The sequence below is a fragment of the Pollachius pollachius genome (genome assembly GCF_949987615.1).
Source record: "Pollachius pollachius genome assembly, chromosome: 17".
Classification (NCBI taxonomy): domain Eukaryota; kingdom Metazoa; phylum Chordata; class Actinopteri; order Gadiformes; family Gadidae; genus Pollachius; species Pollachius pollachius.
Window position 1 is genome coordinate 5,113,206 of NC_136950.1, and position 25,210 is coordinate 5,138,415.

The following is a 25,210-nucleotide window of genomic DNA, read 5'->3' on the forward strand; positions in this document are numbered from 1 at the left end:
AGAAAAGCGCCGTAGAAATGTATTACAGCATTATTATTATTATTATTAAAGCTCCAGTGGAGCCAGCTGAATGTCAATTCTCAGACTAGACTCGTGCCAAAACACACCTTTCGCTTAATGATGTCATTCTTTGTACTTTTGTACTTTTTCTATAAGAGTGAACCAACAGAACTCTCTCATGCTTTGTTGATATTTTTCTCTGAGATAAGGTCTTCAAATGTGAGGGGTCAGGATTCAAAGGTTCATTAGTCTACTCTTAGTTAAATGATTAATTAAAAACTGGAACCTAACCTCCATAATAAATTACTATCCCGGTACTTTAACTCAAAATGCCACCTTTTATTTTACGTGTTAGATGTTTTTTGGATGTAACTTTATCATATTTTTGTCAATTTTAAACATAGCACCAACTAGTGATATTAACTTAAGTAATGTATTCATAATGTATATTGTGCTAGCAAAAATAGCCCGGTCTAATGCACGTGGCACACAACAACACATCCTTGTTATTTTTGTTGCAAATATGACATTTATTTTCAGTGGTTTAAGCTTCAAACTCGACGCCTTACGGCAAAATTCGTCGTTTTCAATTGAAAGTACGGGTCTGCCATGTTTTTTATCTGGGAGAAGGGTATTTGAGCTCCAGCTCGTCAAATCAAATACTCATCCGCAGCAGTGCAGGAGCTTGCTCTGCCATTTTATTGCTAAAACATATCAGATGCTGTTTAACTATTTCTACTTAACTGAACTGCAGTAACTGTTACCTTGTCTTGTGGTGAGCTAAAGCAGTGCGTCGCAAAGTGCACGCGAACCGCGGTGCGAAACCATACGGAATCAATACTTCTCTACAAGATTTAAACCTTCATGAAGGATATCTTACAGGTCTTCTGTTTCACAATTCCTAGCTAGGTATACCTAATAAACGGGTAAATCATGATTGTTGCAGCACAACATGTGACAAATGCTTTTATCAGCTTTTATCTCAGATCACAGAGGAGTTCAGAAGGACAGTTCACCTGGAGCGAAACTTTTTGATAAAACTGGACTTTTACAACCATAAACTGTCAGAGAACTTAGACTTAAACTTAGTCAGAGATGCTTCTCTCAATCTATACATATAAAGGCCAAGGATGACCCAATTCAAGTGTTTTTTTAGTATATTCCTTTGACTGGTGTGATTGTTATACTTTATTTTGTGGGAAGAGATTAGTTTTACACTATTCTAACAATCCCATGTGTTCTGTTGTAGATTGATGCCTTTTTGATTCCCCTCACGCTTCCCCCTTTATGGTGACAGAATTTCAGTTGTATCCTTCTGCTGAAATCCAACCCCAACGGAGGCATGAAAGAAGGTTATTATTGACTAAGAGGCAGGGTGTTTTCCTCCTTGAGGTCAACCACAGCATCCATTACTATTCAGGGAAGGTCATTGCTTGGCAACAGGGGTGGCCAAAGAGAACAAAGACTATAAACAAAACAAAGTCAAAGTCCAATGGACAGACTTTGACATGGTAGAGAAGTGATTCAAACAAGTAAGGTTGGATAAAGTAGGATGTAAGCACGTTTATGAGCTAAACAAAGATTGAGCTCTCAGACTCTTATCTTTCTACTTAACGATGCACACAAGAAGACTTAACTGACTATCTGCAACCCAGACAAGCTCTCTATCCTTGATGAGCTGTTTTTCATGCCAACGTTTGTTGATTATAAGCTGTCGGTCAACGATGAGATAGGTGAAGCAGAAAGTAGCACCTCAAACTCCATAACAAACCAACAGTCTATCCCATCACAGTCACTGCTTTGTTGCATCAACCTTCAACAATGAAGATCAATCACAGGACTCACAGGATCACAGGTCAGAGATGGCTCCATCACAGTTTTATGTTAATGCCTTGCCCATTGACGAGGTAGTCCAAATAGAATGTAGACTACTCAATAATGACATGTTTGTCCTTGACGACACTACCCCAATGAACATTGATGGTTTATCACCAAGTACTACTGCCCCACGAGCAAGAAGATTGAAATGACGACAAGGAAATGTGTTTCAGGATCTAACTGCTGCATTTCATGAAGGCTGTTTGTCTGTTGATGACATCCTTTCTGAGATTGGAATGGTCTTGTCCAATGGTCATATTCAGAAGGGTGAGGACAACGGGGGGAGTACTGGGAGATGCCCTTAGTGAATACTGGGATATATTCAATGTAAAATTCAAAAGTGGCAACACAGTGAAGATTCTAATGACCCGGCATGACATAAAGGACTTGCGTATAGATTAGTTTGCATGTCATTCACTGAAAGTGAATATGATTTTTTTTTTTTAATGATTTTTAGATCTTGATTGCAAAACATAAGTGAACAATTATTCTGGTTTGCGACACACGCAACGTGAATCTTCCGTGGGTTTCGCATAATAAAGTACAATAAAAGCTTCCATATCAAATAGGGGGAAATCCCTACAAGCCATGTTCTGGAGTGAAGTGTTTTTCAGGGCCAGTTTGAAAGAGAAGACATACAGGGTATGTAACAAACATGCATTACCGCGCTCACACGCTGTTTAAGAAATAACCACAACACGTTTCAAACATTTGACCCTTTTTGTTCAAAATCCGCCCGCCCCCAGTTCTCGTATACTGTTTTTTTTTTGTATTTCATTCTTACTGACCGCCAGAGGCAATGTTTAACACTGGATTTTATCCATCGCGCATGCGCAGGTCGAGTATTTAATATCAACAAAGTCACACGTGACCGGGAATGACGTCGGGCTGCCCGTCTATATAAGCCCATGTCACTCTCCAAGATGTTCCTTGTATCTTCTCGCAGTAGCGAATACAGGTTTAGAGTACGAAATAAGCTTGAATAAAAGCAATATTAGCCGATGACTCTTTGCTGGTAGCCCTGCAACCGCATGGTTGGAGCCACGGATTCGTCCTTCAAGGGCTGCAATTAGTCACGCTCGGCTATGTTATGAACGCCGCATACCGGTGTTTTTGCCGGTGAGCTCGGCTTACATAACGCTAGGCTAACACAGCGTCTTCACCAGCTGTAGCGGCTGCTAAGGTAAGTATTCTCTCTGTGTTAGCTTTAAAGTTAAGTAAGATAAGGGGATCCTGTTTTCGGCACCCGCTTAAACTTATGTCTTGTTTTGTTTGCCTCGCAGTATCGAGATTGCCATTACCGGCATTTGCTGCCTTTTGTGGTAACCTTCGTTTTTAGTTAATTAAAGGCTCACTGAAGAGTGTTTTCACTCGTAAAAGTGTGTGCCCCCTTGTTTGGAATGTAAGAGCAGAAGCTCCCCATTACGGTTAAGTGTGGTTAGTGGGTAAATAAGAAAAATGAATTCATTTCGAAATAAAAAAACAAAACACTGTTTTAGTTTGAGTTTCTTACGTTGAGCAGTTTGCTGCCCTTTTGTTGAATTATTACTGTTGGGTGCTTTCGCTCATTAGTAACTACTTCATTCTGGAAAAAGACTATTTTGGATATCGTAATTCCCCCAACATGTTAGGGTCACATGGTTGCCGCACTTGCATTGCTCCACTGCTAGCCCTAGATGGACATGATGAATGCCCCGCATGCCTCGGTGTGGTCCACCTGAGGGAGGGGCTGTCCGATGATCAGTGTATGAATTGCAGTTTCATGCCACATGGGCTGAAAGTGGCAAGACTAGCCGAGGTGGAAGGCCCTCAGGTTGAAGGTGAGCTTCCCCCCCCTCGAAGAGAACCAGCGGTACGAGTACGCTCCCCACCCAGGGCTGCACCGCCCGGGTAGATGGCTAGGAAGGCTGACGGTTATGCTGCCAAAGTGGACAAGCTAGTGTCAGAGTTCGCTAATATTTAGAGTTTGCTCTTTAACATTCAGAGAGTCAGTATCACTCCCTCCCAATATTTCACACTCCTTTTGAGGCGAGATGTGTTCTGCAAGATGCTCCAAGTGAGGCCATGCCTTTGCAGTCTCAGGCACTGGGATGTGTGTGCGATTGGCAGGGATGAAGTTGCGTGTATAAACTGTTGGCACTGTAATCTTCTTGGAGGAAAATAGACCCCTAATTTGTAGGCTATTAAGTCTATTACAATGTACAACTGTCCCCTTTGACGACATTGTCGATAGCTTTAATTTCACTCGTTCTGTGCTTGTATCAAGAATGTCTGCCACTTCTTCAAGAATGAATGAAGAGTCACTCTGAATCTTACAGAGCGTAAACGAGAACTTCCTTGCTTGGATCACTTGGCGTTGACACGTAGACAGGTACAATTGCTGACGTCTGTGTACTATTACCATCTTGTACAACTCTGTTAGAAGTTGTTTCCTTAGTGATGTCTTGTGATTTAGTTATTTCTTTGGCATGAACCTTTTCCTTAGGTTGTTCTTTCTTTAGTTCTTGTTCTCTTTTACAACGTTCTTCGTGCAGGCACGTGGGATGCCTCTTTGAACACGTATCGCAGACCAGCCGGTTACTGCAACTCTTGGATTGGTGGACGTTCTGATTCTTTAACCTTGCCCTTTCAGACTCACTTTGCCGTAATGCATGGAACGATGTAATGGGATTGCAAGCAATGCTAGCCTCCAGTGAGAGGAACGTCACAAAATAACTAAAGTTTGGGAACCTACCATATTCAAGTTGATATTGTGTGGCTCTTTGGTTCCATCTAGGACTTAGCCAGTCAGGTAGCTTGGCTGCAAGTTTCTGATTCTCAATTCCATCATTAAGAACATGAAGACTCTCATTGTTAGACATAGCACTTTGACAGCTACGTAAAAAGTCAACGAATTTCCTCAAATCAGCACTTTCTCGTGAAGCTACTTTTGGCCATGCATGTAGTTTGTCTCGGAAAGCCTTGGCAATGACGAAGGGTTGGCCATATCTGTCATTGAGTAGGTCCCATGCTGCATGGTATGAATCTTCTGAACCAATCAGAAAATGACCTTCTAAGGCTTCTCTTGCAGCTCCTCCGACATACCTTTGAAGGAAGAACACTTTCTCTGTGGTTGGAATGTTATTTTTCTCAATAAGTATCTGAAAGGATGATTTCCAATGATTGAACTTGAGTGGATCTCCACTAAATGTTGTTGGCTCTGGAATTGGGAGCCTGTTTGCTGATATAGCCTCAGCTAAAACTTTCACCAGGTCTCCCATATCGTTTGGGAGCACACTTCTTGGAGTTGCATCTCTGAATGGTGGCGGATGCTGGTCAGCAGTATTCACCTGATTTATTGCATGCACACCTGTAGGCAGCTCAGCCTCAGTATTCTGTGGAACAAAGTCTTGGGCTGGATTGAGCTCATTTGCATCATACACTTCAAGCTTTGCTTTGGCTGCGTTTAGCCTCTTTAGCTCTTCCAAACGAGCAAGCTCTCTTTTCAGATTTTCAACTGACTTTCTTCTTGCAGCGTTTTCTTCATACTGTCTCTTTAAAAGAGCAGCTTCTAGTTTTTTTTTTTCTATCTTGCGCTCGATTTCTTCCTTTTCACTTTGAAGACGGCGAGTTACTGCAGCTGCTTCTTGGTCTGCAACCATACATTTATCCTCAGCTTCAAGTCTCTGCAGCTCTGCCTGTTGGCTGTCTTGCTCAGCCATAATCTTCAATACAGCACGTGTGCGTGCATACTCTGCAGCAGCTTCTTGAATTTTGGATGAGGATACACCAGAGCGATTGGAATTAGTTTTAGAACCGTTAAAGGCAGGAAATAAAACACTGGAGGTTGAAGATGCAAATATAGAGCTAGCGTCAGGCCAAATAAGCTCCTCCTCTGTTCCTTTTATTTGTGACAGTGCATTCTGTATGACGATCTTGGTGACTGATGCACATCTGTCCAACTTAAGTCTCATGTCATGAGCAGGGCTGTCAATCTTTCTGTATTCATCATAAACACTGTTCAGCTCAGATTCTTCTCTTTGAATACCTTCAATGTGTTCTTGTAGGATATAACTTGGGTCTTGTTTGATTACAGACTTCTTAGCTACTTTAGTCAGAACTTTCCAGCGCTCATAAATGCTGTCGAAACGAAGTGACAATCCTTTCATTTTTTCTTGGTGGAATTCCCTACCCTTTCCTGTTAATGTTCTAGCTCTCTGATTTTGACGAGGCTCTTCAGGCTGTACTGCTTGTCGTACAACGTTAAGACTCTTCGGTCTGCTTTACCTCTTCTACCTGTGTTTTTTCACTTGTTTCTGACATCTTAGATTATTTATTAATGCCTATATGCAATTGACATTAACAGTGTAGGTAACACAAAATAAGTTAGTCAAAATAAATTAGGTTAACATCCTTCAGATTAACCTTTCAAAGAGAACCGTTGTAAAAGCTTGGTAATATCACATAGCAATTATTAATTATTATAATTTCAAAAGAACTTAAAAATGTTGTCACTTATTTTTCTTTAATTGACAAACTCAATAAATGCCTCTTTATACACTTTAAACCACAGTTATTATTATAAAGGCTTCACACAGTTCCTTGTCACCTTTCAGAACACAAACTTCAGTGTCTGACTTATGGACGTCTTAATGAAAAACGGATGAACGTGAGTGTCCTTAATGCAAACGTGGGCTTATCTGAGCTTCTCGTCTTGATAAGTTGTCGGGCACGAGCGGGCGCGAGCAGGTCTGGGCATGGCGCAGGTTCTTGAACGTTCACGCAGGTCCGAGTTCGACTATCACTCCCTCCAGGAAATAAACGACACCGTGGTTCTCGTTACTGATGGATTTATTGCTGCTCCTTGCCATCTCTCCGTCCACAATCATCCATTGCAATATCCACCGTCGAACTACACATATGATAATGTAAAATAGACACGGTTACATACGGTAAAAGGTTAACACAAATATATTCAGAAAATAAATGTTATCTTGCTATACACATACCTCGCTGGCTGCACATAACCATGAGGGAATGAGGTTTCTTCCGCAAAAATGCTTGTTTCAAAATATCCCAAAGAAAAACATCTTAACTGTTCTGCTTAACTTCATAACTTGTTACTTCACTTCAACACACGAGGCATCTGAGCACGTTTTTTACTGGTCAATTGGCTGTTACATTTTAACTGGTTGTTAGGGTACATATGTCGGAAACTTTGGTTCCTACCTAATGTGGCGAACTCAATATATTAAACAAATTGAATACATAAATATAAACAAAAAAAACATTAACTAATGACAAATAATATTTGGCAGTTAAAGTCAGGTTGGCTTCAACCCAGGGGTCAATCCCTCAGGCTGAGGCTCCAACTACACCAGAATGGGACGGAGATCCCCTGTCTACGAGGGCTTCCTGTAGCCAGTTCTATGAAGACAGGCCGGGACAGAGCGAGGTAGAGGCTTCTACCCAGGCTTCTGAAGATGGCTCCCAGCATGTAGGGAGTGGGTCTAGGGCAGGCTCAGAAGCTTCCCCGGCCATGGTTAAGCCAGTGGTCCGAATGGCACTGGCACGCTTAGGGTTGGATGAGGCTCCAGCAGCAATTGCTCCAGCTAGTGCATTCTTTAGGCGTGTCCCGCCACAAGATACTTTTTCTGTGCCTCCCTCCCAGCCATATATTGAGGAGCTTCACAGATGCTGGCCAGACCCCAGATCTCTATCTCATCACACAGTGACAGCAGGGCCTTGGCTTCAATGAGAATGTCAGCAAGCATGGACTTGACCGACTGCCAGCCGTAGAGCCAACCATTGCCTCCCTCATTGTGGCACCAGAGGAGGTGTTGAGGCCGAATGCTTGCTGTCCCAGGCCACAGTGTCGCATCACTGATGACCTATTAACGAAGTGCTATGACACAGCGGCACGTATGGGCCGTATCGGGAACTCCTTGTCCCATATGATACTGGCCCTGTCTCAGTCCTTGCAATCATCCAGTGCAGATACTTCAGTGCAGAGTCTAAGTGACACGTCTTTGCAGGCGTTTGCCTTCATGACCAGAGAGCTTGGTAGGCTGATATCGTCACTTATGCTGGCTCGCCGCTAGGTATGGCTGGCCCAGTCCCCATTATCAGAGCCATGCAGGAGAACCCTCCGCCCTCTCCCCGTAGTTCCGGGAGAGCTGTTTGGCCCAGCAGCACAACAGGCCTTGGATCATGGCATCCAGGCTAACCAGACACGGCAGCAGTTTGCTAGCCTTCGGGGAGCTACATCCCTACCGAGACAGCAGGGTTACACAACAAGGTTATGGCGCCAATCGTCCTCTGACCCGTGGGGGCAGGTACTGAAGGAGACGCAGGGCATATCTTGCCAAAGGTGTCACACTGGGTTCGATCCCCTCACGCCGCAACGTAGTGGTGACGGATGCTTCGCTCTCTGGCTGGGGGGCAGTGTGGCAGCACAGGGCGGTGAGAGGGCTCTGGATTGCGCAGCACAGGACACAGCACATAAATGTGCTCGAGCTCTGTGCTATTTATTTAGCGCACCGCAAATTCCTGCCATATTTGAGGGGCAGACATGTTCTGGTACGATGCGAAAACAAGTCAGCTGTCTACAATGTGAACCACCAAGGGGGCACAAGGTCGGCTCAGTCATTACAGGTTGCACAGCAACTCCTTGTATGGGCTCTCCCTTACTTTTCCAGCCTCAGGGCTATGTACCTTTCAGGGCCACAGAACACGGTGGCAGACTTTCTTTCACGCCAGAAACCTCCGTCGGGGGATTGGCGACTCCACCCAGAGGTAGTAGAGGCAATATGGAGCAAATATGGCAAAGCAGAGGTGGACCTGTTTGCTTCAGAGTCCACAACACATTGCCCTCTCTGGTTCTCCCTGTCAGAGAAAAGTCAGATGGGACAGGATGCCTTGGCACATCCATGGCCACGTCAGCTCCTTTATGCCTTCCCGCCATTTCCACTGATGGGGTTAACTCTACACAGAGTTCAGAAGGGGAACCACAGACTCCTGCTGGTTGCCCCAAAATGGCCAGGGAGACCTTGGTTTTCAGTAATGTACAGGCTGCTGGAAGGAGATCCATGGTACTTGCCGAAGAGGCGGGACCTGCTCTCACAGCTGGGGGGCCACATCTGGCACCCCAGACCAGAGTGCCTGCAGCTATGGGTTTGGCCCTTGAGGGGCCTGATCCACTTATAATGGCATGTGACCAGGAGGTAGTTCAAACCATCATAGACTCAAGAGCTCCCTCCACCAGGGCACTTTATGCTGACAGGTGGAAGATATTTGCAAAGTGGTGTGAGGCTCAGAGAGAGGTACCGGAGTGTTCCTCAGTGCCGATGATACTGTGTTTTTTGCAGTCCTTACTGGAAAATAAGCTATTTGCCTCCACTTTAAGGGTCTATGTGGCTGCCATTTCATCCAGGCACATTAAGGTTGATAGCCAGGCGGTTGGGTCTCATTCCTGGGGGGTTCCTCCAGCCAGTGGAGGAACCCCCCACGGGCTGTCAAGGTTCACAAATGGGACCTACCTCTGGTACTTGGAGCCCTCTGTCTTCCCCCGTTTGAGCCCCTGGATCAGGCGCCACTGAAATGGCTGTTGGCAAAGGTTGCCTTTCTTCTAGCGATCGTTTCAGCCAAGCGTGTGAGTGAGCTTCATGCGTTGTCAGTGAGTGAACAGTGCATACACTGGAACTCAGACGGCACAGAGGTGGCACTGTGGCCTAACCCATCTTTTTTTCCAAAGAGACTGCTTTCGGCCCACTATAATCAGGTCATAGAGCTAGCAGCTTATAGTCCCTCACACCCACCGGATGAGGAAGCTAGTTCAGCAGAACTACTCCCGGAACTACTGCCCGGTGAGAGCCTTGAGATGTTACATACAGGAAACTGCTGGTTTTCGCCAGTCTGATGGCCTGTTTGTCTGCTATGGGGGCCCGATGAAGGGGCAAGCGCTGTCCAGACAGAGGCTTTCCAAGTGGGTGGTGGAGGTAATTGAGGAGGCATACAAGTCAAGAGGACTGCCTTTGCCTCTTAACATCAGAGGCCATTCCACCAGGAGTGTCTCCAACTTCTGGGCAGCACTACAAGGAGTGCCTCTAAGTGAGATTTGTGCAGCGGCCTCCTGGGCTTCAGCGTGCACCTTTGCCCAATTTTACAGGGTCAATGTAGCGGCTCACCACACAGTGGCTGCAGCTGTTTTTCAGGAACCCTCAGGCCCTTCCTAATAGGTGGGTACAGGATTCCTTGTGACTACGTTGCTAATAGTCATCCAGTGTTAAGCACTGCCTCTGGCGGTCAGTAAGAATTAAGTAGAACGAGAGTTACATATGTAACTACGGTTCTATGAATTCTGGATGACAGCCAGAGTTCTCGGTCACTCAGAATCTTGCGAGAAGATTCTGAAGGGACATCTTGGAGAGTGACATGGGCTTATATAGACGGGCGGCCCGACATCATCCCCGGTCACGTGTGACTTTGTTGATATTAAATACTTGACCTGCGCAAGCGCGATGGATAACATCCAGTGTTAAGCACTGCCTCTGGCGGTCATCCAGAATTCATAGAACCGTAGTTACATACGTAACTCTTGTTTATCCATATGCCCTTGTTTATGACCTATGGCCATAATTTCATTTTCTGAGGTTTAGGTCGACTTATCTTTGGGGGGCCGCTTGTAAACTTTTCCTGCTGAAAACTTGCCCACTTGTTCCATATTCAGCTCTAGCTTTGCTTCATTTTGCCCGGATTTGGCAAATAAACACCCTTCGAAAATGCACTGCAATTTCCATGTCACTTTTTCCACATATATATATATATATATACTATATGTTAAATATTCATTTGAATCTAAATGATTTATCTGAAGCTAAATCGTGTGTATAAATCTAAATCTTATATCTAACTCTAAATCCTACATTTAAAGACGGCACGCCTGCCGTCTTTAAATGTAAAATCAACTCCCCTGCAGAAACATGAAAAAATACATACTTCAGTGTTTACTTTCGTTCTGATGTTTCTTCTCAAAGCAATTTCGTCACTCTTTGGCAGAGGATATATTGAGCCAATTGCTCTGTCAGTTAGCATTTAAAACTGTACTCCTTAAAACAGAGTTTATAAAACCGTACTCCTTAAAACTGAGGTTTTAAGGAGTTTTCACGCAGCTGCGCAAGAAGTTGGACGCGATTGCTGTGTAACGAATCACACAAGATCAGCTGATTCCTAGTTAAACTCGGGTTAAACTGCTTGGAAACCAGAAGTACTCTGATTTCTAGTATACCCCAGCAGATGCAGTCTTAACTTATGGGTGGATGAATTTTGTGCTATAATTACCAACAAAAACTTAATGGGAATGTAAAGTGAACTTTAATATAGTAAAACGCAAATAATGTTGAAATATATTATGAAATAGTCTAGGCTACTTTTTGTGGAAATCTGAGTCTGGAATCTGAATCTGCCTTCACCTACATCAATCAGTCAATCAATCAATTACTTGTTATTGTTTCTCTTGGTGTGTATGCAAACGTGATTAATTAATTAATTGAAGACTAATTAATATGCGAGTGGCAATCGACACAACTTGGCAATCGACTGGGATGAGCCCCGTTTCCCTCAGCCAATAGGCCTTGGACTTGAGAACTTTAAACCTCTGCTGGGCCCGATACTGCTGATCTAGCAGGAAGTCCATTTCGCCAATCTATTATTGCTAACCATTTTAGTTAAGCATGGTAAAATGGGAATTGACCTTTTTATGTTTTGTTGAATAGTACGATCCTCTGTGCGTTCATTTATTTTTTTGCATACAAATAATCTGTTCTTTGTTGAGTTTTAGTTGGGCACTTGCCTACTTAAGCAACTCCTATATTGTAGCCTTTATTGTGCTGAAGGCCTATCTGGTGTAATAAGTGTAAATGTATCATACATTATTATTAATACTAATAATAATAATTCATAAAACTAATTCTGTGTGTGTGTATCGGTTATGATGGAGCCTTGTTTCATCCTGCAAACTGGTTTAGTCTCCTCTAAAACCACGTCATGTGAATTTCTCTGAAGACACAGCAATTGAGATCAAGGTAAAATGCAGCTGCAGGTTAAACCACAGGTACATATGACACAGAAATGGAGTTTAAGACGTCACGTGACTTATTGCGTCACCGACGAGTTTAAAACCGTGTTAACCTCTAAGAAGTGGCTAAGCTAGCGTCAGAGCAATTGCCCGTTTAAAATTATTCTAAATAATTTTTGGATTTAAGTCTTTTTTAAATAAAATATATTGCAATTCTGTGACTTGATTGTATGATTTCATAGTGGCATGTTGATTTATTATTATTTGATATTTTGAAATCAAAAGTAGACCTACAATATAATAACTTTAACTTGCCCCCAGGGGAATTCAGTATTAGAACTCCCATCCATTTAAAAAAAATATGTTATGATAAATTTTAACAAGCAAATATTTGTTTTTGTTTAATAAAAGGTAAACTATAACGGATTAACTGTGAAGAGGAGGCAACTTTAGAATAGGGTAAAAGTGTCAAACTACTGGTGAATTACTTACTTGAGAATGGGGAACATATTCTGAGTTAGAAAGATTTATTTTTTTGTGTTTCCTAAAAGTTATTTTGATGGTATTAAATCTTTTGTGTTTTTTGTTACATAAGAATAGACCACATTTATTAAGTGTTATTAGGGACAATGACTATTTTTGTGGTATTACCACCTTATACGGCACATACTGAGCAAAGCATATAAAGATCTTTAGTCATACCTACAACAACTTCCTTACTTACTATCAATAAGCAGTAATTAGGAGGTTATTGACAGAAATCTCTTAGCATACATCATAGTGGTTGAGGAGGTATACTTTTTTTTTAAGCACTGCCGTAAGGAAAAGCACTTGATGATGCACTACTGGTTAGATGTAAGCTGCATTTCGCCGTACTGGTTCTCCTTACTTGTGCAATGACAATAAAGTTGAATCTAATCTAATCTAATCTAATGTTGCAATCTACATTCTCCCCGCCAGATGCCACTAAACCCTTTAGTCATTTAGTCAATGATTAATATATTACTCACTTTTAATTCATTATATTACTATTATTCATTAATTTGATATCTTCCTGTGACCATCTACTGAATTTTCCTGATTATATGAAAAATAAGGTTGTCTACTAACCTAAGACAAATAAATTAACCAAAATGCTATTTATGTGTCTTCTTGTAATTCAGTATCAAACAACCCATCCTTTTTAGTTCTGAAATTATAAACAGTGACATGTAACTAGCACATACAAGTTTAAAGCAACACAAACACAATAATGGTAAGCATTTGTTTTCAACTTGTTCTCAAATTTATCAACTTACTCAATAAAACGTTTTGTAAAAACACCAAGTGTAGGCTGGCCTCATTTCAGTCTGGTCCTGAGGTTCCATGTTCTGGGTCTCAGGCAGCAGAAAGCAGAGGAACCCAGCTTTCAAGGGAATGGTGCCATACAACACCATAGGGATGGCAGGGTGGTAGCCGTCTAGTAGCCTGATGATAGGCACCAGGCTGCCCCCCCATACAAGACAGAGAGTTCAGACCTACCCCACTCTCTCTTGCAGGAACCATGAAACAAATGGCCTATAACCATCTATCATCTCCTAAACAGTGGGTCTCTTCCTGCGTTTCATCGTCCACTACGCTGTTAGAGAAACTGGTCAACCCAATCCTGCATTTTGGTCATGCCTTTATAACCCTATCGGACCGATGTCTGTATGCTAATTTCAGTGCAGAAGTTACACCATGAGAAATGTGTCAACATAAAAATTGCATCGCACATTTTTGTGTGGTTTACCTGTAGTGGGGTACCGTTCTACAGTGAATAAATAGATGACGGTGATGGAGGTAAAGGCAGCATACTTCCCAAGTAGTACTCAAACAACCTCATCGATCCTTTTGTTTCATGACACAGCCTACAGCCGTCTCTGCAGATGCCAGCAGCTATGGGACCGGGGGGGTGGTTAAATTGCTCCACAGCCAGAATGGCTCTGTCGTTTTCTGGCAGTCTGCATAGTGGTGGCAGTAGATTTGTATAGTAGATTTGGACATTAATGTAACACAATACTCTGTTCTACATTATGACATTGATAGGTACTACCTATAAAGATCCGATATTGGTAGTGCAGTACTGAAGAGCATGTTATTATAGTACCTAGTATCTATGTAATAATATCCATGTCTCGGCATGTCTCTCTGATCTTATCCTGTCATTCATGCAGGTTCCTTTTAGCAGCTTCAGATCGGCGGTCTTTGAAAGGGCAGAGAATCCAAGGGCAAGGTTATCAATATACAATAATGATCTTTAGCCATATTAAACACATGAATAAAGGGCAACAACCACATTGGTTTGATTCACACATTTCATTTAATGTTATCTTTATTGCTTTTTTTTTCTTAAATGAGTTGCATACAGAACAAGGTCAGCGTTCCAGGCGTGGCGCACGCTCATACATAACTGACTGAGGTCCTGTGTGCGTGTGTGTGTGTGTGTGTGTGTGTGTGTGTGTGTGTGTGTGTGTGTGTGTGTGTGTGTGTGTGTCTTTAAGAGGAGAGTTGCGATCCCTTGGACATCAGTGCCAGGAGGACACAGCCAATGTCAGTATAGCTACAGCCTTAAACCCCGGGGGGTTCAAACCCCCTAGGCGGCCCGTCGGACCAGACCCCAAACCACAACCCCAGCAGGTCGGCCCGAGGACGGTCCCGGGATGACCTTGACGCTAACCAACCCGAGTCCAAAACCAACCATCAGGAACTCAAGCCCGATATTTTAACCCATCAGTCGTTTGTGCTGGCAGATGTAAAATAAAAATACGATCGGCGGCTCACTGAGCGAACCGTTAACTGAGCCGTTCCGTTTCCTGTTCTGACCACGCCCACTTCACAGTCAAGTGCTTGATGTAGTGATTGACAGTTCTGAATCATCATTAAAATAAGAAACAAAAATAGTAAAATAATCACAATTTAAAGGGGGTGGGGGCACCTGGCAACTCGGGAAACTAGGGGGCAAAACATTTCTGAATAATGGATTTCATAGAGACCCTGAGAGCAAGATTCATATATATACACATATATGCATATATATACACACATTTATGCATGTATATACATATATATGCATATATATTTGTATATACGGAGAAAGCAAAGAAACAATTATTCATGAATGAACAAATTCGCTTGACATGCAAAAACGAATAAAGATTCACCTACAGCCTACCCTACCCTTTAACTGAACACATTGGAGCTTCACAGTTTAATATGCATTTATATTTATATATATTTATATATATATTTATGTATATAGCCTATTGTATTGAAAAACAAAAACAGAAAATCAATTCTTAGCCAAACAAGAAAGAACAAATAAACAGAACCAGACAGATTGTTATCAACTCACATACATGAGATCTACATAAAGCTTTTTGGATTCAGAGATAATGCATTATTGCTAGTTCTATTCCCAACAGCCGCCTCAAACACAACACAGAGGGCAGTTAGTCTACACATTGGAAACAAACAGAAAGACGACAACTAAAACTCAACAGTATGCAAAACAAATCTACAGCAATGTTGTTATATATTTAATACATGGCTTCTTCTCAAGTCATTGTCGAGACTGCCCTTAACCTCCTTTCCCCCCCCCTGCTCTCTCTCTCTCTCATTCTCTCTCAAACACACACACACACACACACACACATATATGCATCCGGGCTCTAAATAAATACATTTAAAAAACAAAAAAACTGTCCATGTGCATTGAAATGAACCTCCAGTATTTCCATGCCCGTGCATAGCCACATAAACACACACACACACACACACACACACACACACACACGGTTTAAAGCTGAACTAAACGGTTATTGAGACAGAAAGGGCCAGGCAGAGATAGAGGAGAAGAGACTCAGAGGAGCAGAGACTCTGAGGCCTTTAGAACTGCTTTGGACTCCGCTGCAGAGGACATGCTGAGTAATGGAATACTGTGTACTACCTTGGCCGCCACACTAGATGGCGCCAACGGGCCTGGGGAGGAGCACCAGGCTCAGTCTGTCAGACAGCTTATTTAAGTGAGATCATTCTAAGAGAGTCAAAGTACGTCAGAAGTCCAACTCAAACGTACTTATTGTTAACAATACACCTTATTACCAGTCGAGTATTGTGGTCGTTGATATTAGTTGTAGAAGTAGTCGTTTTGTGCAATATTACTGCCAGTTTTTGCAGTAAGCCCAGCAGGCCCATGTCGTCATTGCTGCTCAGTTCGGCAAGCAGCTGTCGTGCTACGATCCTGTTATCCCCAGTCAATGTCTGGGGGTTGTGAATGCATCACGGAGATGCATTCACATGAAACAAGAGTTTATATGAAGAGATTCAAGTCCACATAGCTAGCTCTGCAGTCAGCACAGGTCCTTTAGCCCTTTAGCCCCGCTAACGCGTGTTAGCGGACACAGTGGAAGCGGTGTGTCCGTTCAGTGACGACGTGGCGGGACGCGGTGCCCTGGAAGCCTCCACGTCCCTCTACTACATCAACGGCTCTCAAACCAACCGCAGAAGCAAGACGGTCAGAACCGCTCCGAGATTAAGGACACTGGCGTGTTTAAGGCTTAAGAACCACAGTTCACAGGTCTCATTTCAAATCATATTGTCTAGAACGTTGCCAAAGAGACAAAGAAAAGACCAGAAGTATAGGCCTTCCTGTCAAACTTAAGGGGCATCATGAGCCTGAAGTTGATGCCAGAGCAATGGAAAATCATTTTGTGGATCAGAAGGTATAGAATAAAAAAAATGAATCAAACAATGATGTGGGACTCAGCAAGCGTCAGTTTGCCCCTTGGTCAGCCCGGTGAAGGTTAGAAATGTGGAAGACCTGTTTGAAGACTTGGTTCTTTTGCAGATTGTCAACTATTCGGTTGTTAGGAGAACCACTCTAGTGCTTTCCCCGTGTGAAACCTTGGAGGGCGAGCAAAACCACAGTGTTGTCATGTCTCTCTACAAACACTACTGGGGGGGGGGGGGGGGGGTGATGATAATGACACGGCCTAACCAGATCACACACTCAGACAATAATCTTAGAAAAAGAGAGAAAAAAGATTTGTTCATTATAAAATAGAAAACATCCAACTTGACAGACACTTACTCATCAAAAAACAAAGCCCACTAAGAGCCAAAAACAAAAATACTTTAGTATTAAACTCAGACACACCTTACACACGCACACACACAATACAGTTAATGTACATGTGGAATCAACCGAAACAGATGAGAAATTATGAACATAAACCAACCTCCAGAATGCATTGGGGAAGGAGGGGGAGGGGCAAATATTGCCCATATCAATCTGTCAATGAGTGACACGCTTCTGGGCGACTAAGATTAATAGTGAAACGAGGAAGAAGAAAATAAACAAAATATCCAACCTGCAGCCCTTCACAGAGCGAGGCCTGCTGGGATGACATCAGTTACATTATAAAGTTTTGGTTTGTTTGTTTCTCAATGCACTTGACTGACCCTGCGTCAGGAAAAACTCAACAAAAACGGCTCCGGAGAGCCGCAACGGCAGTTTATTAAAAAAAGAAAAAAAGTTTACTCAGAAAAGCAGGTCCGTAGAAAGAGAGATATCCAATTGTCTGTCCGTCCGTTTTGGCTCTCAGACTGTCCGCCATATTGCATACATTCCAGTTTGAAAAGACCTCCTAGTCTGCAGCATGTGGGTTGCCCGGCCCTGGACAAAGAGTGTTTGTGATTGGTCGATGTAGAAGTCAGGTGAGCCCCACGGCGCCCGAACCGAACGGGCTGATCGCCACAATCTGCCTGCGTCCGCAAACTTGATCATGAATTCTCATACAAAAATCAAGGATAAATGTATTATTTTATTGCTGAAATTATCGATTGGCAAAACCAATAATAAAAATGAAAAAAAAACATTGTTTTGCGCAATCATAAAAAGCTTTAAAATTGGATCCACTCCCCAATATACTGTAGACAAAGATTGACAAGTAAATCATGTGAAAGAAGAGGAACAAGTAGTAAGGCACTTCAAGGATAAGAGGTTTGAGTCTCTGTCCAAACCCTCTGTTACATCACCATTGTCATAGGCATCATCATCATCCTCCTCATCATCGTCGTCGTCGTCATCGATGGTGGCGCGTTATATTCATAGTCGCGTCGATATGGCACTCTGGTGACGATAGTCAGGTTTGTTCCGACCTTCAGAGAACCAGGCGGTTGCTGAGAGGTAGAGGAGCAGGGGGTGTGTGTGTGTGTGTGTGTGTGTGTGTGTGTGTGTGTGTGTGTGTGTGTGTGTGTGTGTGTGTTTGTGTGTGTGTGTGTGTGTGCGGGGGGGCTGAGCAGCCTCACTCCGCACCCGCCAGGGGAGAGTCTGCGCTGGGCAGCACGTGCTCTGTGGGCGCCTCGGCCTGGATCTCCTGCTCCGAGGTGGTGGAGGCGTTGGGGGGAGCTGTGGGCGGGGCTGAGGGCGGGGCTACTTCCCGGGCGGGCGTATCCGATGGCATGGGCGAGGCGGCGGCTGCCACGGCGACGGCGGGGGGATCCGGCGTGTCGCAGGCGGTTGCCTCGGTGGAGGCGGCGGCGGCGGCGGTTGGGCCGGTAGGTGCCGGCTCGGCGGCCGCGGGAGGCGGAGCCTGTTCTGCAGGAGGGGGTTCTGAGCCCCCCGTGGTGTCTGGGGTGGCGGGGGCCTCCGCTGGAGGGGTGGGGGGCCCGCTGGGTTGGCTGGACTCTGGGGCCGGTTCTGTTCCAGGAGACGCACCGACGGCCTCCAAAGGATTCTCCTGCGGCCCCGATTGTGCATCCTCCTTCTCCTCTTCCTCCTCCGTCACGTCCTTCTTCTCTACGGCCACTTCTGGTTCTTGTTTCAACTCACCAGCGGGCTCAGACAATTTCTGCTCCTCCCCCGCCTCCTCCTCCTCCTCTTCCTCCTCCTCCTCCTCCTCCTCCTCCTCGTCCCGGCCCACTTCTCCTCGACCTCCGACCCCGACGGCGCTGCCTCCCTCGCTCTCGTTCTCCGAGGGCGTGCAGGTGGAGGTGGGGGTAAAGGAGGAGTCCCCGTACTCGCTGGCGTCGCCGGGGACCTCGCCGTCCCCGGCGTGGGGCCCCGCGGCCTCGGGGCCCTCGGCCCCCCGGGGCTTGAGGTGGATGCGCTGGTGGCGCACCAGGCTGTGCTTCAGGGTGAAGGTGCGCTCGCACGTCTGGCAGCGGTACGGCCGCTCGCCTGCAAGGAGAGACAGAGACACCGTCAGAACAGGGGCCACCCAGAGTCAGGATGTTTAAGCGCTTCGTGATTAACCATAATTTCACGGTCACTTTCGGTCCCTATGTTTCATAAAATGAATGAGAAAGCAATACCCTACAACCGTATTCAAATAACAAGAACCAAACATTTTGTGGGCCGGGTGGACGTCAAGGAGAGCCGATATATAAAACAACAAAACAGTCGACCCGCAGCTAGCGTTTGAATACACGGGTCCCCCGGGGGTCCCAAAGGGAAGCAGGAGCACCACGCACCGGTGTGGGAGCGCATGTGGCGGGTCAGGTCCTGCAGCGACCAGAAGCGCTTCCCGCACACGCTGCAGATCTTCTTCCTCTTGTCCACGCGCATCCCGGCCCGGTCCTCCCCCTCCTCGCTGCTCTTTGGCTCGGCCGCGCCGCCCTCCTCGTCGCTGCGCTCCTCCTCCTCGTCCTCCTCCTCCTCCATCTCCGACTCCCCGCTCTCTCCTCCCTCCTTCCTCATCATCCTCCTCCTCCTCCTCCTCTCTTCCTGCTCCTCGTCCTCCTGCTCCTCCTCCTCCTCCTCCTGCTCTGCGTTCTTCTCCTCCCCTTCGGGGGTCTCGGCGGCGGCGGCGGCGGCCGCCGCCTCGGGGGTCTGCTCTTTCCCCGGCGTGACCTCCGACCCGGCGGCAGCGGCGGCGGGACTCTCCTCGCTCAGGTGCGCCCTCTCGTGGCGGGCCAGGGTGGTGGCGTAGCGGAAGCTCTTGCTGCACACACGGCACACGTGCTTGTACTCTGTCGGTTTGGCGGCGGCGGCGGCGCCAGGCGAGGCGGCGGCTGGCGCCCTCTGCTCCTCGTGGAGGCCGGCCGGCGCCGGGCCAGAGGAGGGGGTGGAGGAGGAGGAGGAGGAGGAGGAGGAGGAAGGGGGGGTGTTGGTATGGGCGCTGGGAGGGCGGGAGGTCGGCGCCCCCTCCCCCTCCCCGGACCCGGAGGCCGAGGACGGGGAGAACTTGAAGTCGATGAGCTTGCTGGCGAAGTTCAGGTCCAGGCTCTTGTTGCTATGGCAATCCTCATCGTCCTCGTTTTCCATCTAGGAGAGCGAGGAGAGCAGAGGGGATGAATGGAAGGGCGGCAGAGGAGATAATACACAACGTCCAAAAAGGTGTATTGATTTTAAGAACCCATTCTAGACTTGTAAATGCAGCTTTGTTTACACAGGACTGACCTTGGTAACCATGTTGTTAGTGTTGATCTGTAGTGGCTGCTGTCGGTTCTTTGGCGCCTCCTGCTGGCCTGAGGGATCCATGCTTCTAGGCTGCTCTGCGGAACTAGACCCTAGCAACAAAACAAACCAAGTGTTTAATCACCATATCAACAGACCACATATCTATTAAAACCAAACAAGGACGCACGTAACAAATATTTACTAAAATACGAAGAATACGAGCGATTCGATTCAGGAGGACAAGCTAAAATGCATAGCCTTTGATTGACAGCGTTAGTGTCCCGCTGACCTTGGCCTGGCTTGGAGGCGGGGCTAGTGTTGGGGGCTGTCCGATGTTTGGGCTGGTCTAAAGACCCGGCTCTCTGCTCCGGGAAGGGGGCGGAGCCCGACTGGGGGCTGCTGAGGTCCACGGCCTCTTGGGTCGTCTGCTCCGCGTCTGATTGGCTGTCTGTGGAGACCGGACGTAAGAGTTCAGAGTTCATTCAGAGAGCTGCACTTCTGCTAGGACAAGCATTTTGTATATTGTGTGTGATTGTGTGTGATTTGTATACTATCTGCTGCACACGCATTGGCCTATTGGGGGACAATAAAGTCATTTGAACCTTGAACCTGGAAACATGTTTACCACAGGGGTAGATTGTTATGGACTGGATGTGGACTACATGTTTGAAGTCAGCAAACATGTGTGTGAATGTTGGTTGGATCTACGTTGAAAGTGCAGACAAGATGATGGAGAGGTAGCAGACTGCGGGATGAAGAATGTGTTTGCACCCAACTTAGACTTTAGAAGTCCAACCTTTGATTTAATTTGTTCACACTTTCATTCATTTGTTCAATAGTTTGAACAGATCCAATGATTGTGTTTGTTTTTATTTTACCCATTTGATATGTCGTAATTAATCAAATCAAGCTCCTCCCAACAGCTCGGGATCACACCAGGTGTGGGTCCAAGGTGTGTGCCTGCCTGTGTGTGTGTGTGTGTGCCTGTGTGTGTGTGCGTGTGTGTGCGTGTGTGTGGCCCGGGGGTCTCACCTCCGCTGTCGTGGGAGCCGTCCTCGCCATCCTTGCGGCCCAGTGAACCGTTGCGCCGCAGCGAGCGGTTGGCCACGCCGTGCTTGCGCAGCAGGTGGCGCTCACAGTTGGACTTGGTGGAGAAGAAGGCGTCGCACTTCGGGCAGGGGAAGGGCTTCTGACCTGGGGGGGGGGGAACAGGTGAGGAGGAGCACCCACTAAGACTCTTGGGTAGGTGCTTCAGGGTATTGGGCGTTTGTGAACGTGTGCACGCACACACAGGAAAGAGGTCTGTGTGTGTGTGTGTGTGTGTGTGTGTGTGTCAGGGCTCCTACCTGTGTGTGCGTGCGTGCGTGCATCAGGGCTCCTACCAGTGTGTGTGTGTGTGTGTGTGTGTGTGTGTGTGTGTGTGTGTGTGTGTGTGTGTGTGTGTGTGTGTGTGTGCGCGTGTGTGTCAGGGCTCCTACCTGTGTGGGTGTGCGCGCGTGCATCAGGGCTCCTACCAGTGTGTGTGTGTGTGTGTGTGTGTGTGTGTGTGTGTGTGTGTGTGTGTGTGTGTGTGTGTGTGTGTGTGTGTGTGTGTCAGGGCTCCTACCTGTGTGTGTGTGCGTGCGTGCATGCGTGTATCAGGGCTCCTACCAGTGTGTGTGAGAGTGTGTGTTTGTGTGTGTGTGTGTGTGTGTGTGTGTGTGTGTGTGTGTGTGTGTCTGTGTGTGTGTGTGTGTGTGTGTGTGTGTGTGTGTGTGTGAATACATATGTGTGTGTGTGTGTGTGTGTGTGTCTGGGCTCCTACCAGTGTGTGTGAGCATGTGTCGCTGCAGGGAGCTGGCCCAGGGGAAGACGCGTGGGCAGAAGGGACAGGTCATCTTCTGGACTGAGTTGGAGTAGGCATTCTTCTTCCCTTTGGACTGGGGGGCGATCACCGCCGGCTTACTGTCCTCCGCCCCGCAGTCCTCCCCTGTCCCCCCTCCCTGACCCTCAGCCTCTCCTACGGGACAAGCAGACAGGACACCTGAGTCTGGCTCTCATGTTATGGGGTGCCACTTCAACCCAATGCATTCGGCCCTCAGCCATCCCCCTAGGGTTTGGATGTATGCTTGCTTCTCTTAAGAGAGGAGTCATACTCGTGTGATGTCATTTGGAATGTGTTTCTTTGCCATTGATCTGTGGGAGTGAGGCCATGTAAGGCTTTGGTGGGCCAACAGAGCTCTGTTCTCTATGTGGGGGGTGGGGGGGGGTCAGATCACTCATCAGTCCCACCCCGTGTCTCCCTCCCGCCCCGTCCGTCGGTCTCACCTCGGCGGGCGGGGGTCTCTCCGGCGGCCCTGGTCGTCTGCAGGTAGGTGCTGAACTTGTTGGTGTCGGTGGTGGCCAGCATCTTCTCCACGCTGGCGAACTCTCCGCTGGACTCCAGGTCGACGCCGGAGCCCAGGGCCCGGCCGCGCTCCCTGGCCAGAGACGCCTTCTTTCTGGGGCGCTTCCTGCTGCTGCTGCTGCTGCTGCTGCTGCTGGGAGAGGAGAGGAAGAGGTGGTGGGTGAGGAGCTCAGACCGCGGCCAGCCAGGCTCACTGCCGGAGGGCCGCTGGGGAACTGTGGACCCAGGGCCCTCTCAACAGGCAGCTCAGCCGTCATGACGTGACGGCTGAGCTGCCGTCTGTGATGGCTGGGCCTGATGGAGCGGAGCGGCTGTGATTCAAGTCATGTGTGGTGCGGTACGAGCTGTGTCGGCGCCTGGGGCCTCCCGCAGTTTAAATGCACGCATCACTTTGCCAACAGCCAACCCATTGGGCAGCCCACAGGACAGACGGAGAGGCGGACGGAAGAGGCGGAGGGCTCGTTTACCTGGGCGCTGTCTCCGCTGCCTCCTCGCTCTGGGCCTCCATGGGGGCGGGGCCGGCGGCCGCTTCTGCCTGGGAGGAGGTGGGCCCCGCGAGGGCCTTGGCCTCCGGAGGGGGGGCCTCCCTCTTCAGCAGGTCGGGGGCCCCGGACACGGAGTGGATGATCTGGGCGATGGAGGCCAGGGGCGGCAGGCTGGTGACGGGCAGCGCCGAGGGCTTGGGCAGCAGGGGCTTGAGGCGCGGGGCCCGGGGCCCGGCGCCGGAGAGGGAGGAGGGGGGCGGGGTGGAGCCGGGGGGCAGCTGGTAGCAGCCGGGCTGGGGGTGAGGGTGGAGCGGGGCCAGGGCGCTGCCCGGGGGGTCCTCCACGTGCTGGGGGGCCTTGGTCAGGGCCAGGGCCTGCAGCTGCAGCTCCACGATGCTGGAGGCGCTGGGCTCCACCTTGATCGCCCTCCTCTCCGCCGGCCGCTGCCTCTTGCTGGGGACGGAAAGGTCGATGGGCTGGTCCAGCGCCGAGCAGTCGGGCCCCGCGGGGGACAGGCTCTCCGCCTTGATGGCGGGCGAGGGGCCCACGCTGCCGGCCCTCACGCGGCTCCCCTTGGCCGAGAAGTCCAGCGGCTGGTCCAGGTCCAGGTCCGCCACGGGGCCGGGGTCCGCCGAGTACACCGTCAGCTCCTCCACCTTCACCGCCTTCAGGGGGTGGCGGGGGGGCGGAGCCAGGCCGTTGAGCAGCGCCAGCGGGCCGCTCCGGGCAACGGCGGCGGCGGCGGCGGCGGCGGACACGGAGGAGGAGGGGGCCGGCGGGAGCATGGCGGCCGGCAGCAGGGTGGCGATGTGCTCCTCGATCTCCCGCTCCTGCACCTCGGGGTGCTGCTTCAGCACGTGGTGGATGCAGTTGCGCTTGGCCAGGAAGGCGGCGCCGCAGCAGCGGCACTCGAAGGGCTTCCTCTGGCAGCCGTTGGCCTCGTGCGTGCGCAGGTGGATCTGCAGCGCGCGGTAGCTGCCCAGGTTCTCCTGGCAGTACTGGCAGGTGGTCTCCGTGCCGCTGACCCGGCCGCCCTCCGGCGCCTCCTGGGTGGCGGCGGTGGCGGTCGTCGCCATGGTGATGCCGCCCTCGCTGGCGGCGGTGATGTACTTGATGTTCTTCTCGATCTCCTTGCGCGACGTCTTGGCGTGCTTCTTGCGCAGGTGGCGCTCGCAGTTGGCCTTGACGGTGAAGGGGTAGTGGCACACCTTGCACACGTACGGCCGCTCGCCGCTGTGCGTGCGCAGGTGGCGGATCAGCGTGGCCTTGTCCGGCGCCACATAGTCGCAGATGTTGCACTGGTGCGGCAGCGTGCCCAGGTGGTAGCGCATGTGCGCCTGCAGCACGCCCGAGAAGGCGAACACCTGGTCGCAGAAGCGGCACGGGAACGAGCCCTTGGCGGCGCCGCCGTTGCCGCCGTTGCCCGCCGCCTTGCCGCCCGCCTTGCCGCGGGCGCTGTGCCCCGCCTCCTCCTGCTGGGCCGTGGCGGCCACCGGCGGGGAGTCCGAGGACGGGGTGCGGGCGTCGCCCATGCAGTCCGCCTCCATCTGCCCGCCGCTCCCGGCCGCCGCCGCCGCCGCCGCCAAGGAGGAGGACGAGGAGGACGAGGAGGAGGAGGACGAGGAGGAGGAGGCAGGGGTCTTGAAGAGGCTGGGCGCGGGCGGCGGCAGGCCGGGGCTGATGCACCCCAGGGAGGCCTGCTGGGAGCTCTGCAGGGGGGGCGGCGTGGAGGCCGTCAGGCTGCTGCGGGGCGTGTGGGGCGGCTTGGGCTTCAAGGGGGGCATCTGCTTCTGGCTCTGGCCTGGGGTACGAGACAGGGGGAGAGGGGGATGAGATTAACAGGAGTTAACACGAACGTGGTTCACATAACACAACATGAGGTGGAGACCAAGCCATGCTCTTAACATTTCTCAGGGCCCCGTTCAAAGCAAATGATGGGACGGGTAGAAGGCTGTCTGAAGGGCCCCGTGGTCCATAACTGATAA

General features: G+C 48.6%; 1 protein-coding gene across 7 annotated transcripts in view; it reads right to left on the minus strand.

Moving 5' to 3' along the window:
• Positions 1-14,272: 14,272 nt before the first annotated feature.
• The window catches only part of rreb1a (ras responsive element binding protein 1a), a 50,467-nt gene continuing 39,529 nt past the window's right edge, over positions 14,273-25,210 (minus strand). For 4 of the 7 annotated variants that reach the window (XM_079754766.1, XM_079754764.1, XM_079754769.1 and 1 more), the window contains 8 exons: positions 23,208-25,026; positions 22,662-22,873; positions 22,159-22,353; positions 21,387-21,548; positions 20,644-20,802; positions 20,355-20,464; positions 19,427-20,219; positions 14,273-19,133 (listed from right to left, as the gene is read on the minus strand). In XM_079754766.1, the coding sequence (XP_079610892.1) occupies positions 18,259-19,133; positions 19,427-20,219; positions 20,355-20,464; positions 20,644-20,802; positions 21,387-21,548; positions 22,159-22,353; positions 22,662-22,873; positions 23,208-25,026 (4,325 nt within the window). In that variant the 3' untranslated portion in view covers positions 14,273-18,258. The remainder of the gene's footprint in view (positions 19,134-19,426; positions 20,220-20,354; positions 20,465-20,643; positions 20,803-21,386; positions 21,549-22,158; positions 22,354-22,661; positions 22,874-23,207; positions 25,027-25,210) is intronic. The other 3 variants (XM_079754767.1, XM_079754765.1, XM_079754770.1) reach the window with 3 other exon arrangements.